At 47.5% G+C, this 13933-nt stretch overlaps 1 protein-coding gene across 1 annotated transcript in view; it reads left to right on the plus strand.

Annotated features, from left to right (window-relative positions):
• The window catches only part of LOC144146574 (phospholipid-transporting ATPase ABCA3-like), a 104975-nt gene that overhangs the window by 75129 nt on the left and 15913 nt on the right, over positions 1 to 13933 (plus strand). Inside the window, exons 19-22 of the mRNA XM_077678516.1 lie at positions 3083 to 3208; positions 4585 to 4863; positions 9527 to 9824; positions 12573 to 12756. Of these exons, the coding sequence (XP_077534642.1) occupies positions 3083 to 3208; positions 4585 to 4863; positions 9527 to 9824; positions 12573 to 12756 (887 nt within the window). The remainder of the gene's footprint in view (positions 1 to 3082; positions 3209 to 4584; positions 4864 to 9526; positions 9825 to 12572; positions 12757 to 13933) is intronic.

Consider the following 13933-nt stretch of genomic DNA (forward strand, 5'->3'; position numbering starts at 1 on the left):
TGTTTCACTTCACCCACGATCATTCATCATCATCGTCAAAAAACATGGGTTTCCTGCAGGGCGCATGGGCGCACAATGGCATGAGTGAGGACACCAAAGATTCACTTAAAAAAACGGACTAAATGCTGAGGTCGCCGTGTCGCAATAAATTCATGATACGAGCTTCCTCAAAGCTCCATGTGGGATAATTCTAGAAACAGTTTTCCTCTGCCGTGACCACAACCGTATTATTGAGCTGCATTTTCAGAGTGTGCTAAAAGCCTAACATGCGCAAATTACGTTGCCTTGCTAAGTAACTCAGGGGACGACTTGCAAAGCATGCTTACCACACTGGACAAGGAGAGTAGAACCCTGCGCCTGAAAATTAATATACAGAAAACTAATGTAATGCTCAATTAGTTCAGTATAGCACGGCGGCTTGAGATAGGTGGCGAGGCAGTGGAATTTGTAAGCGAATAACTCAAGTTAGGCCAAGTTGTGTCTCCGGATCGCAACCATGAGGAACAGATGATTAAAAAGACTAGAGTTGGGTGGAGTGCATTTGGTGGGCATTCTCAGATAATTGGTTCAACTTATATTGAGGACGACTAAGCGAGCAATGGGAACGGAAGAGGATAGGTGTAACATAAAGGGACAAAAAGACAGCGGAGTCGGCCAGGGAACGAACGCGTGTAATGGACATGTCAGTAGAAATTAAGAAGAAATGGGTGTGGGCAGTGCATGTAATGCGAAGGCGAGATAAGCGTTGGTCATAAAGGCAACATAGTGGACTCTGTAAAAGTCAGGTGCGGCAGGGGTCACCAGAACGTTAGATGACAGATAGATAGATAGAACTTTATTCGAGCCCTTGAGGTCACCGTTGAGGCGGCCTCCGACGGGGTGGTCCCTTATTCACAGGGCCCATAAACGGCCAACACCTCCAGGCCCCGGGCCACTAGGGCCGCGTGGGTCGTTGCGGTGGGGCTGGACCGTAGGATCTCCCATCGCTCTTTGGGGGAAGGGGGTAGGGGGGTGGTGGTTGGGAATGGGATTTGTGGGATGGGGGCTTTGAGTGACGTACACTCTGCGATGATGTGTCGCAAGGTGCCTTTTTCTTGGCGACAGAAGGGGCATGCGTCTTCATATTGTTGTGGGAACATGGTGTGTAGTAATTTTGGGTGGGCCAGCGACTCCGCTTGAATTCTTCTTAATATTGTCTGTTCTTTCCGTGTAAGTGTACAATGGGGGGCCGGCAGTGTGCGCCTGTCCTCCCTGTACATCTCTGTTATCGCTTTGAAGCTAGTGACGGGAGTCGGGTCGTCTTCTCCTCCACTCGCCTCCTCTTGTGCCCGGCGTGCCATCTCTCGGGCGTAGTAGTCGGCAATTGTGTTGCCGATTAATGAGGAGTGAGCGGGTGTCCATACGATCTCGACTACCCTTTCTGGTGGCTCTCTCTTATTCATAATGTGTACTGCCAAGGAGGAGATCGTGCCCTTCCGGTAGCTGCTGTAGGCCTTCTTGCTGTCAGTGACAACGACTTCGACGCCGGGTTGAAGCAGCGCTAGTGCCATGGCCACTTCTTCCGCTGTGGTTGGGTCTCGTGTCCTCGTAGATGCCGTGCACAGATGACATCAAGACGTTTGTGGGGATAAATTGGGGGCATGTAGAACAGAAGCGGGATAATTGGAGACCTATAGGAGGGGCCGTTGCCCTGCAGTGGTAGTAGATAGGCTGCCGCTGCTGCTGCTGCTGCTGATGATGATGGTTATGGTGGTGATGGTGATGTAAAATCTGCCTAGCAAACTCAAGCACAGGTAGGAGCTCTGACGTCTCACTACCACGCGATCACAAACTGGGTATATGCAGTAAGTGACTGATAGGCTAGAATACGGTAGCGCTGCTGTCACGCAAATTTTGACGTACACGCCGTCGCCGTCTTATTCCCTTCGTTCACATTTAAAAGGCGTCTTTTGAGCGTAATGCGGGGTTCAGAGCCCCTCCCAGCGAGTGAAATAAAGCATTGATGCAAGGTTTTTTGTAGTTAGATGCTGGATTATGTAGAACAGGTTTTATAGGCTGCATGGCCATATGACATCGCGCTACGTAATACTCACAATTTGATGTCCGGGTGGTCTACGGCTGCCTCGCTAGTTCCTAGACAAATATGGGTGATCCTGGGAAAATTCACTCTAAATAAAGCGAAAGTAATATCAATAGGTGGGAGGGTAAAACAAACACCACGGGGTAATAAAAGACACAGGGAGGCACCGTATGAGCAATGCAAGTGGGTGTGCGCTGTGTGGTGTATTTTGTTTTGGTCTTTTGTATTTTGTGTTTCCGCGTATTGTTGCGTTTTATTTACGATTACGTGGACCAATATTTTTACGTATACGTGTTCCTGTTACTGTGATTTCGCTAGAGTTCATGATTTTCGAGGTGACCGACAGCCGAAATACCCATCGGACCCTACCACAAGTCCAATTGTCACGCAGAGTACATTCTCTACTTGTGGACATTGCGGTTGGCCAAAGTTCGTTATGCGTCATGAACACATAAATGTTACCAAGCCCGTATCAGCAGCGAATCATTTCTCAGAAAGAGGTTTTCTACTCTCGCTATGAAGTACTCCAGGTTGACGCATGTAACGCGTGAAACACCTATCAAGCTATCAACAACTTAAAAGAGAAACTTTACGTTGGTTTCAGGTATGCTGTATAAGCCGAAGCCTGCCGAGGCTTTATCGAGAGACGCCTAGTAACGGCTGTAAAATTGTAACCCGCACGTGCACCCAAAGGACCCATGAAGCATTTAAAAGCAAAACGAACATACCTCGTTCCTTCATTTTCTGTTTTTATTTTCATGTCCGCAAAGTTAATGGTGCTGTGGGCACGCAGCAAAAGCTTCCACAATGGTGTGGCATAGGCGCAAGCCCCGACTGCGCATTGCAACCCCCTCTATTCTTCTCCACCTTTTCTTCTAAATCTGTTTGTGTTAGTGTGGGTAAATTTCTTCTTGTGCGAATGGAGAAAGGCTTACATTAATAGGACGACATTCCTTGTAATGGGCACCTTACACACCTACGCTTTTACCGCCTTCTTTTCAGTGGCGCTGATACTCTCCACTCTGGTGTACTCGGTGGTGGCCATCCCCAGCGCCTACGTGGTGTCCCTCTTCGCGAGCACGCAGGCTGGGGCGTTTTCAGGGATGGTACTCAGCTTCAGCTTTATCGGTAATCAACACGTTTCTTTCCTTTTCCGTACTCCGCGTAACAATATGCCACACAGCACAATTTACTTATGACGATCACCGCCAGTCTGAACGCAACGTAGGTTCACTACTTGTATTCGCTTGGCATGACAGTTTGTGACCCGACAGGCCTTAACAACTAGCATGGCTAAACACTGGCCAATACAGAATCGCTGATCAAACAGAGGTGTACTGAAGAAAGCATTGCTGTTGCCATTTTGGAAAAATAGGGCTGCCCCTGATTGTTGCCGTTTTGATTCCGTATGTGGGCGCCATTCCTTGAATATTCTGACGGAACAACTTTTGATTTTACCATCTTTTAGCTCTTCAAAATGTCCAGTTCACGCCGTTACTTAAGCCGCCATGCTTTAAATTTTCGGTTTGAATGGCTGTTTTTCTGGTGATGTGATATACTGTGTTTGGACAAAAGTAAAATGCAAGCAATGCTATATGCAAACTTCTACAAATCGTGTTCACTTCACACGTAACGTGTTGAAATTACTCGGGTCCAGTAGACAATTACGCATACGTTTCGTAGTCGAAGGCCACAACGCATTCACAAGATCCACCTTTAAACAAGGAGCTAAATTTGGCAAGCTGTAGTGCTATTGGAAATGCTTACTTGTTTTGCGTCCCGGAGCCAGCTGGTTCAATTGAACCTCTACCAAAACTTCGTAGCATTTCGCCTCAGCTAAATCACTTCACTTCGTTGCTAGTAGCTCCCCTTGGATACGTGGGGAAATCGTAGCACTCTTTTACCTATTTATTGCCCTTTGAGTCGTCGGACATTTAGTGGGAGGTAGGCGATTTTGCGTGTCGCATTTGGCCACAACTACGCGAGGTTTGCAACCTAATCTGTGAACTAAGCTTTTCGATAAACTAAACCGCGTTCCCTCTCCTTCTCACGGCAAATTTCGGCCACATGTTTTCACGCATGAGCTCCGTGCTTGACGGACAAGCAGGGATCCACAGTAGTGAAAAAGCATGAGGCGGAACACAAGGCGGGGAGGGGGGCGTTGCACATTGTCGGCGTGCCAGCACGCTGGCACTCCAAAGAATAAATCTCTTTCCTCCATGGTTCACCTGGTACCAACTTTTGAGTGGACTGGCTTGCACGCCAGCTCCTTTGCTGAGCGGGCTGTCGTCTGTGCATCGGCAGCGGTATTGGAGTGCTAGTTGGGCACACTGCAAGACTGCTGAATTCAGTCTGTGCATAGATGTCTTCTATTCATGAAAGGCATAATCGGATGACGCCGCTTGCACTTTACCGTGCAGAGAAGGCGGTGGGGTTGATGGAACTTAGTTTTGTCGGGCCTAATCCCGAATCCTTCGTGCTCACTGTGGACCACGTCCTGACAGGCACGGGCCTGTTGTGGACCATGCTAAGCCTTGAGTCCGCGCGGAGGGAGCGGGCCGATGTCCTGACGGTTCCCGAGCTGTACGAGCACGTGCTGGCCCTGATTCCGGCCTTCGCATTCCCGCGCTGCCTGATGAAGGCACTGCAGCTGGAGAGCGAGAACCAGGACTGCACGGAGCGCCGCAGCGTGCTGCTGGCAGGCAGGAATCTGCTGGCACACGTGTGCGAGCGGGAACCGGACTACCGCTACCTGGGACCGGGAATATACCATTGCTGCAGGGGTGAGATGTGAACTCATTGTGCAAACGTCTAGTCCTCATAGAGCACGCACTGCATATGCAGCTTTTTTACGGTCTTCTTTTGCGGAAGATGCCGCGGAAGGGGGATGTATTTGCTTTTAGGGGCTAAGTGCGGCGCCAAATAATCCTTCAGACTGGATCAACTGTTAGGGAAATGGGATGCTGCACCACCAAACAATTAGGAGAATGAACGCACGGTACAAGTTACCCTAGCGATACTCATTGGCCACTTCTTCAAGGCACACTCTTACGACATTCTTGAGGGGCACTTCGCTTTTTTTCAAGCTCTTGCGTGTAGTTTGTAGGTTCAGCTGAGTTTTTTCCCTAGCGAAGTCGTGTTATAATAAACACGTTTCTGTAGGTACGTTGAACTCAGCCAATGACTACGGGTAGCAGGGCTCATAGCATAAGCCTTTCTCAGTTGTCGCAGTCATGGTCAACATGGGGGGGGGGGGGGGGGGAGACGGGGCGGTGGCTGAAACGGCGTGTAATATGCACCGGTAACCGAACACAACTTCAGTACATTGGGTTACTCGCCCTCTAGTTTCGATATCAGATTGGAACTGTTTGTTCATGTTTACCATTTCATGACCATAGAAATTCTCTCACGATCACTTTTTGCAGAAATTGTGAATATTTCTCAGAACTTCCACCACGCTGTTTGTATTCAACATGAAACCTTGCTGCGTGTTTAGTATCACGATTTAGATGTTACCTTTCGATGGCCGATGTTTGAGCACAGTTCCATTGATGATCTTGTTCTCAGCTAGTTTGATAGAAAATTTATAGGAACTACTTTATATGCCTGTTGGTAGTATTGTAATGGAAATCTAGTTCTGGACGAAATATTGTTATGACTAAACGGGTCTGCTCAGTTTCAAAGAGCAGTGCCCAGTTTATATTGCAAACACTTCGGCGTATGGCTCACACACACACCCACACAAAAAACGTCGGCCAAGAATGCTGCATTGCATATAAGTCTAATTTCCGGGAGTATGAGTGGCGAAGGGTAACTATTTCAGCAAACGTCTTTACTTCCCAGCTCTCTTTTTCATCACAATTACAAAAATCGGTTGCTCACCACATTTAATATTTATCCGAGGTGCGCCAGCACGCACGCGTAACGCGTTTACTATTACAGCTTTTCCGTCTTAAGTTTTTGTCGCCAGTTTATGCACTGCCGAAGTCTTTAACCCACTAATGGAGCAAACGCCACGAAGAAGTCTGCCCTGGAGGTGGCGCAGATTTTCCCTTTCACATGTGAGTAAGGTGTTTTTCAGCACCATGCTATTATTTGTCGACTTCACAACATCATGACGGTTTTCGATTCATACGGCGGCGTTTGTACGGTGAGGAACACTGTGGCCGAGCGGCAACTTCCACTGCTGTTCTTACGTTGTACTCGAGTATAGTTGATGATTGCCTGAGGCAATGAAATTACGACGCAGCAGGAACAGGTGCAAATAATAAACGCAAGAAAGACTTCGATTTATCAAGAAATTAGTGCGTCCTATTATGAGGACTCTGATGTAGAACACTAGCTAATTTCTAATACAAAATGTTATCCGATAATAACAATGAGGACGTCTAAACACTGCCAAATATACTTCCACGCACTTGAAGAGTCTTTTTCAAAAGGTGTTTAGCTTCCAAACAGATTTTAGAGATAAGCTCCTTTGACAGCCAATCGGTGGTGTCACTTTTAAGGCGTAAGAAAATGCGGCTGCGCACTGATGCTGCGCCATTGGCACTTCAGTAGGGCAGTGATCGGCTAACAATTGCGGGTTCAATGCTGAACCATTGCGTTGAAAATAGAGTTGCATTTGAGTATGCTTTTAGAAATGCTCATTCGACTGCACATGTTTAAATAAAAAGCGAAGTGTCCCTCAAGAATGTCGTAAGAGTGTGCCTTGAAAAAAAATTAAAGCCGTTCCACTCAACGTGAAAGCTGTCGTAAATGCAGAGCAGTGATTCGCCATAACGGCCTGTGGCACCGTTATCCGCTTATTGCTACTACCCATCACGCTCTTCGCCTCCCTGTCTCACTTCTCTTTTGATAAATTGAACGGAGGTGTGTCCAAAGCAGTTCAAATTTCCCGCCTTCGCAGTGCTCGCGCGCCCCCGGCCTGGACCGAACAGCGCGAGTGGTTCTCGCACGAGCTGGCACCTTACTGCGCAGTCCACAACGTGTTGTTTTTGGCGGTCCCATCTCGCCGCGAGGGGGACTCGAGTAAATGCGTCGCAAGGGGGGTGGGTGGATTGCGTTAACGTTTAGTGTTTGGGGAGTTGGTGGTAGTGAATGCGTTGTATCAGCAGCTTGTTGACGTAGTTTTAATGAGTCAAGGATATAAGGCGCGTTCGTAGCCTTCCATTCTGTGTCGGCTTTGTGGCGCAGTGGGTAGAGCATTGTGGACATTGCGTTCCGCCCGCAGGGTCGAGGGATCGAAACCAGGCGCCGGATAGTATTTTTTTTTATATAGTGTAGGGGGAGGGGTGCGGACAACGACGGTGCGGACTACGACGGACGTCAACGTGGGTGACATCGTGAGTTACTGAAATGCTCTGCATTTAAAATGTTTGGCGAACACGCGGGGCGTAGTCTAAGAATAACCGAGAAAATAGTGAAAAACTGGCACACCCCCACCATTGCAAGAATTTTTTATTCACCATTCTGCCTCTTGTAAGTTGTCACTGAGACTGAGCCCTCCATTCTACGGTGCTAGCGGTTGTTTTTCGGGAATTGATTGAATTAGAGGACTAGGTTCAACCCCATAGAGTTCTGAACTGTCAATGCTGCCCCGTAACATGAATAACGATCTAAAACTGCACCTGTGAGCGAAACGTGAGGCGACATTGTGTTCATGTAGCACCGACATTGAAAATAGGCACTGAAAATAGGCATTTGTATGGGTTTATAGGTAGGCACAAACGCCAGAACAGGCATTTATGGACACCATAAAAACGCCATAAAAGCCCTTCGTAACCTCTCATTCATTCAAATATATCAAAATGGCGTGATAGGAGGGCCAGGAACAGAATAAGCATCTGTCTAAAATGACATGCCTTTGCCGCTTCTGTTACAATAGTAGTTATAGGGCGTGGGACACACTTTAGCTTAAGTTAACCTAACGCAATATCAACAGTGTTTAGAAACGCAAATAATGACCACGAATACAGTGCAAAGGACTAACAAAAACTCTGCATTCACTCTGGTATTAGAGAGGGTGCAAACGCGCCGTTAAGGACGCAGTGGCGCTAACTACAGTATAGGAACGCCGCTCTTACGTCCCTCACTGTTGCGTTTGCCCGGCTGTTACGTCGTTTTTGTCTAGTCCCGGCGCCGCTCACGTAAAGACCTATGCATTAGAATCCTTACTGTTACGTCGTGGCTGAGAGTACGTTCCCCGATCATTAGTCGCAATTGGACACGCCGAATCCGCCCGGGCAACATGCGTGGACCGCCATTATGACGTTTGACGAGCGTTGGCCAGGCTTGGCTACGCACCTGACTGCGTCTGGCTGCACTCGGGAGCTATTCGCAACCACTAGATAACCCTTTGTTTCACTATGGTATCACCATTATCACTGCGCTTACAACGGAAGTTTCGCTTGGGAACGCCGGAAGTGCATGTTTGCCATAAAAGCGCCACCGCGAGAATAGCACCCGCTCTCGTCGCCATCATGCGCTTCAAGCTTTGAGAACACCGTTGAACTTGGAACCGCGAACTTCGTTGTGCCTTGATGGCGACGCGTAAAGCTTGACCTACTAAACGCAGTACACAAGCAGCCAGAGCGGAAGTTCGCCGACCTCGCTACGGACCTTGGCACAGCCACGCGGGGTGTTTTCGAGCGATCCCAAAAAGTCGCAATTCTACATTTTCGAATTTTTTAAGGTGTAAGTTGCAGAAATACATGGTTGCAAGTTGAAGCTACTGTTTTCGTTTATTTGTGAAAGTTTCTTCACTGCTGCGTTTTCCTGGTGGTTACTATTTGTTTGCTGGGTCCGGTGAAAACGTATGAACGGGGTTCCTCTGTACAATATTTTCCTTTTCATGGCATCTGGAATAGTTGAAAGTTGAGCTGTGACATAACGACTTCGAGAGGCGATGGTCTGTTTGTGTGCATCATACTACTTTCCATTTTTTAATTTCCTTGACAAGCAAATTTCAGACACCAAGAAGTCAAGCACTATAACCTTCTGCTACATTGAGCTCGGTGCGCCTGCTAGAGTTCATCATCGCTGAACGCTTAACTTTTCATACCTGAAACTTTTGTACACACTTAAAAAGGGACAACAAACATGCGACACTAATACTACCGCAGTCAAAGCTGGTTTTTATCTCCACACCACGTACACACCCTCAAGAACAACAGCTTAAAACGCGACCAACAGCGGAGGCGTGGTCATCCACGATCCCCCTAGAAAGCCACGGCAACCAAACATTCATCACCTACTGTTCAACAACTTTTATTTTAGCTTCTCTTCATATCGCCTGCTCCTTTTGTCCCCTTTTAACTGGGCACAATATTTTCCGATGTGAAGCGCATCGAACTGGCTCGCCTTTAAATGGTATTGGCTCACTAATAGGCTTCATGCATTGCTCTGGCCTCTCTCATCGGCCCCCGTGTTCCCATCCACTCGCAGCGGAGTTGTCGAACGATACCGACTGGGAGCCGCTGAGCCCATTCGGTCTGCACAGCTCGGGCATCTTGGTGGAGCTTCTGGCCATGCTCGCCGAGGGATTCATCTTCCTCTACCTCCTGGACTTGGCAGACACCGGTTACTTTTTCTCGGCACCGGCTGCCCCAGCCAAGGCGGGAGAGGGACCAGAGAAAGACGCCCTGGACGACGAGGTGCGCAAGGAACGCCAGCTGGTGGACGACGTGTGCGCCGAGGGAAAGTTCATCTCCTTCGCCATGGCAGTCAGAGGCCTGGGAAAGACGTACGAAAGTGGCACGAGCCCAGCTTTCTCTTTAATTTGGTTCGTCTTTGTACGGTGATTGTCGCACGGGGGACATTCTGAGGCATATCCTACGTTAATAACAGCGCCCTTCATACTTTGCGAGTTGGGGTTCTCCTCGGAGGGCTCTTCTGCGGTTCTTCTCGGAGGGCGGGTTGTTCTCCGCGAACTGCCTACGGGACGGCTTCGCAGTGTTGGTGAATATGCTGTAGCGCCGAGGACCAGAGAGAAGTAACATGTAGGCATACACAGCACGGTCTGTGTGTATCTACTCGCTCTTTGTCCTCGCTCTTCTGCGCTTCAGCTTGAAAGTTACGAACCTGCACGTCTAATTTTCTAAATATACGTTGGCGGGATGACCCTTGACGGGGCAGTGGACAGACAGGTGGAAAGGCTCAAAGCATTGCGCAATTCGTTTAATACACACGACTAAGCGTCCTCGGCTTGTTTCATTGAAAAAGGATATAGCAAAGCACGCCACACTGAAACAAGAGTAAGACGGAATAATTGGCGGGATCACCAAGAAAGCCTTGGCGTGACTTGGCGCAACTGGAATTGCTCTTTGAAAGACAGTAGCACGAGAAATTCCTTCCGATTTTTCCGGCGTGCTTACTACTGCACGATCACACGAATGACGGCCGCAAATTTAGAACGCCTGGCTCCTCGCTGCCGCAGTTGGCCATACGAAAAAGCGATGCAAGGCTACTACATCAGAACCTTGCTTTTCGAAGCCATGACCTTTTAGCATGCGAATGAGCGAAAGCAATACCATGCTTCATATCGCGGGTTCACAAAGGCGCAAAAAGAAGCTATTCTCGTTCTATAAAACAGTTAAAGGGTCTCCAAAATACGTCCTTCTAAAGCACCAGCAAGTCGGCGTGTCGGCTTGTGTGCATGTTTGTAGTTACAGGCCTCGCAAGTGCAACATCACCACTAAAATAAACTAGAAACGGGTCACTCTGACGCAAAGGCAACCCTGAATTTTACCATGGGCACTGGCGAATGCGAAATAGTCGTAATGCTTAAGAGAGACAATCCGCTATTTCGTGGCAAGTAGTTAAGCTAATTGAAACCACAAGTGACGAAGTGACTGTGAAAGTGCGTATCAAATGTGTTGTTCGTCGGCTGGCGCGATACCATCGGTCTAGCGAGTAATCTCTACTCGAGTCTTGCTCACAACTTTCGGCCATCCGGCATGGTGATCATGAGAGGCCGCACTTTTAGGCATTCAAGAAGCGCGTTTTAGGAGCCAAAATATGCAAGGAAACCCGAGGTATAGTATTCCAAAGTCATACATAAAGGCGCCACGAATTTTTATTTCATGCAAATAAAGTCAAACGAAGACCTCGAAATATGAATCTGCGATTGAAAAACCACACAAGTTATTGCTTATGGTGGCACAAAGGCCGAATTGTTATACATAGTCCAACTAAAACTGTTGGACTGATGGCGTCCATTTCTCTACCCTACAAGCGCTGCTCAAATTCATGTTTAATGGCTACTGTAGCTCGCTCGAGCACCATATACAGTGAAACAGGCACAAAAAAGAATACTTCAAAGCTTAGAATACTGATTAAAAATTATCACTTTATGCCTGCCTGTGACAATGCAACTACGACACAACAAAAACAAACACAAATACCAAAAGATTGAAGGACGATGACGTATTAAAATTGACATTTTACATGAGGACCGTTAAGTAAAACTCATGTGCGATGTTCTCATATTTAATGCTATCCGAATTGTCCAGGCAAGACGGTTCAACACATCGAAATGGACTTTTACACATTTCAAGAGCATTTTTTCAATAAGATGTGTAGAAGGTGTGTAGATTTCTGATGGAAAAGCATATTTTAGAACCCGTCGGTTGTGTGAGTTTTAAGGCGTAGGATATGCAGCTGCGCAGGGATATTTCGCCGTTGGCTCTTAAATACAAGATTGATGTGCTAACGAGGGATAGGTCGATGCTCTACTGTTTCGTTAAAATAGAGGTGAATTAGGCTATGGCTTAGAAACGACGACGCGAGTAAACATACTTCAAGAAATGTGTTCGGAAAGCATGCGGAGCGGAGTTTCAGAATTACTGTGAAAATTCTGGAATAAGTAGAAATCTACCATCATCTCCACACTTTAGGTTTGGGCCTCTTGTCACTGAGAATGAGCGTCCCATTTCATGGCTGCTACCTGCTGTTGTTTTGAAGTTGGTTGTTTAGATTTAACCTCAATTCATGGCTGCTACCTGCTGTTGTTTTGAAGTTGGTTGTTTAGATTTAACCTCATAGTGTATAGAGCAGTGAATTTTTCCCGGTAACATCAATCACGATCCCATGAGCACTGCCCTCGAAAGCGAAACTTAAGGCTAAAAGAGAGTTTATGTAGACGTCGATTTGGAAAAGACGCATTTATAGGCATTTAAAGGCTTTTAGGCACAGTCGTCAAAATAAGCATTTATAGACACTATATAAAAACACCGCAAAAGACCTATTTAATGCATTATGTGTGCTGCTACATCAAAATGAGGCGATAGGAGCTCGAGGAACAAAATAGGCATTTGCTTAAAATTCGATCTCTAGTGATCATCATAGCGGATGTTTTCGGTTAATGCCAACGAGGGCGATGACGCCCGTCTCAGTTTTAAACATAACTGCTTACTTGGACAACTCCGACCGCAGACGACGTGTTGAGTAGGAACACTTTCCGCATGCGCACCCCACGTCCTCGCGCACGCAGGTTCGGCAGTGTGCAGGCGGTGCACGGTCTATCCCTGGCACTGCGCTCCAACGAGTGCTTGGGACTGCTCGGCCCGAACGGAGCTGGCAAGACGACCGCATTTGAGATGCTCGCCGCCCTGCTCGCTGCGAAATGCGGCGACGCCTACACCTACGGCTTGTGCATGTCTCGCAATCCCCGGAAGGTGAGGCGGCGCTCTCGGCAGCGCTAACGCCCTGCGTCGCCATACGGACGTCTCGGCAGTGAGCTTGCATAGTGTACCTGCGGGAAAACGTTGAAACATAACTGTCAGTAGCACCATTCCTTTATAATAAATAGCAATAAGATTGGTTAAAACATTTAAAAAGGTACAGTGACAACAAAAGAAATAGGAAAGACTGTCATGTGCTTTTGGTCCGAGTGGTGCAAGTAATTACGCCATTGCGAATTGAATCGCACAGGTGCCTTCACTGCGCCCGTTCGACGTTTAGTTGAGCTACAGTCCTTGGAAATTTGGCTAGCCTGCCGTCCGAGGCTTTCAGCAGGGTCCGTTCGGTGATAAAAGCCTCGGCCAGGAAGAACACCCGTGAAATTCAGAGTCCTCCCAGTTTACTGTACTTTTTTAACTACTGACCGAACGTTCCAAATGTATCAGAGTGCTTATTATCAACACGCGCAGCGTTGTAAGTAAGACTGAACAGCTGGAATCCCTCCTGTTATTTCGTTACCCGCCCACTGTAGTTTTAACGGAAACCCGGCTTCACGACGGCATTCGCGATGACGAGTTAGTGCCTCCGACTTACAATATTTTCCTCAGAGATTGGCTGACCCGTCGTGGCAGAGCTGCAGTTATTGTTGAATCCTGAGTTATGCCTACTTCACTTCATCAAGCTCAGGATAGTGATGCCTGAGGATAAACCTTTTGACGATGTTTTTGTATTATATGCCGCTTACAGACCTCCGAAATCAGGGCCTGACTTCTTGTTCACTTTACAGTCGCATATGGCTCGATATATTCACCAGAAAATAATTATTGCCAGGTGGTCAAAATTAATCCGTAGCCCTCCACTACAGCGCGCCTCATCGCCTAGATCGCGTCGGCGCGTTAAACCCTACAATCTATCTATAACGTCTGTTGTTATACCTCAGGATTTTGGTGTTCCTATCTTTAAAAAGGTGACCCTTTTTCTTTTGCTAAGTGCCGTCCACTTTCAATTGTGTTGTCCTCATGGGAACTTCTAGAACATATCTCCTGTCTCAAAGACAGCGCAAAATTTCAGGAACTAATCTAAGAGCAAATCTAACGCTTTGCAACAATTCTGTGCATTTGTTTTCCTTCTTTCGAGACATGTGCTAATTTCTTTTTCACCCTGTATTTTCCA

This window comes from Haemaphysalis longicornis, unplaced genomic scaffold (genome assembly GCF_048455015.1).
Source record: "Haemaphysalis longicornis isolate Haplotype H1 unplaced genomic scaffold, Haemaphysalis longicornis Haplotype H1 scaffold_7, whole genome shotgun sequence".
Classification (NCBI taxonomy): Eukaryota; Metazoa; Arthropoda; class Arachnida; order Ixodida; family Ixodidae; genus Haemaphysalis; species Haemaphysalis longicornis.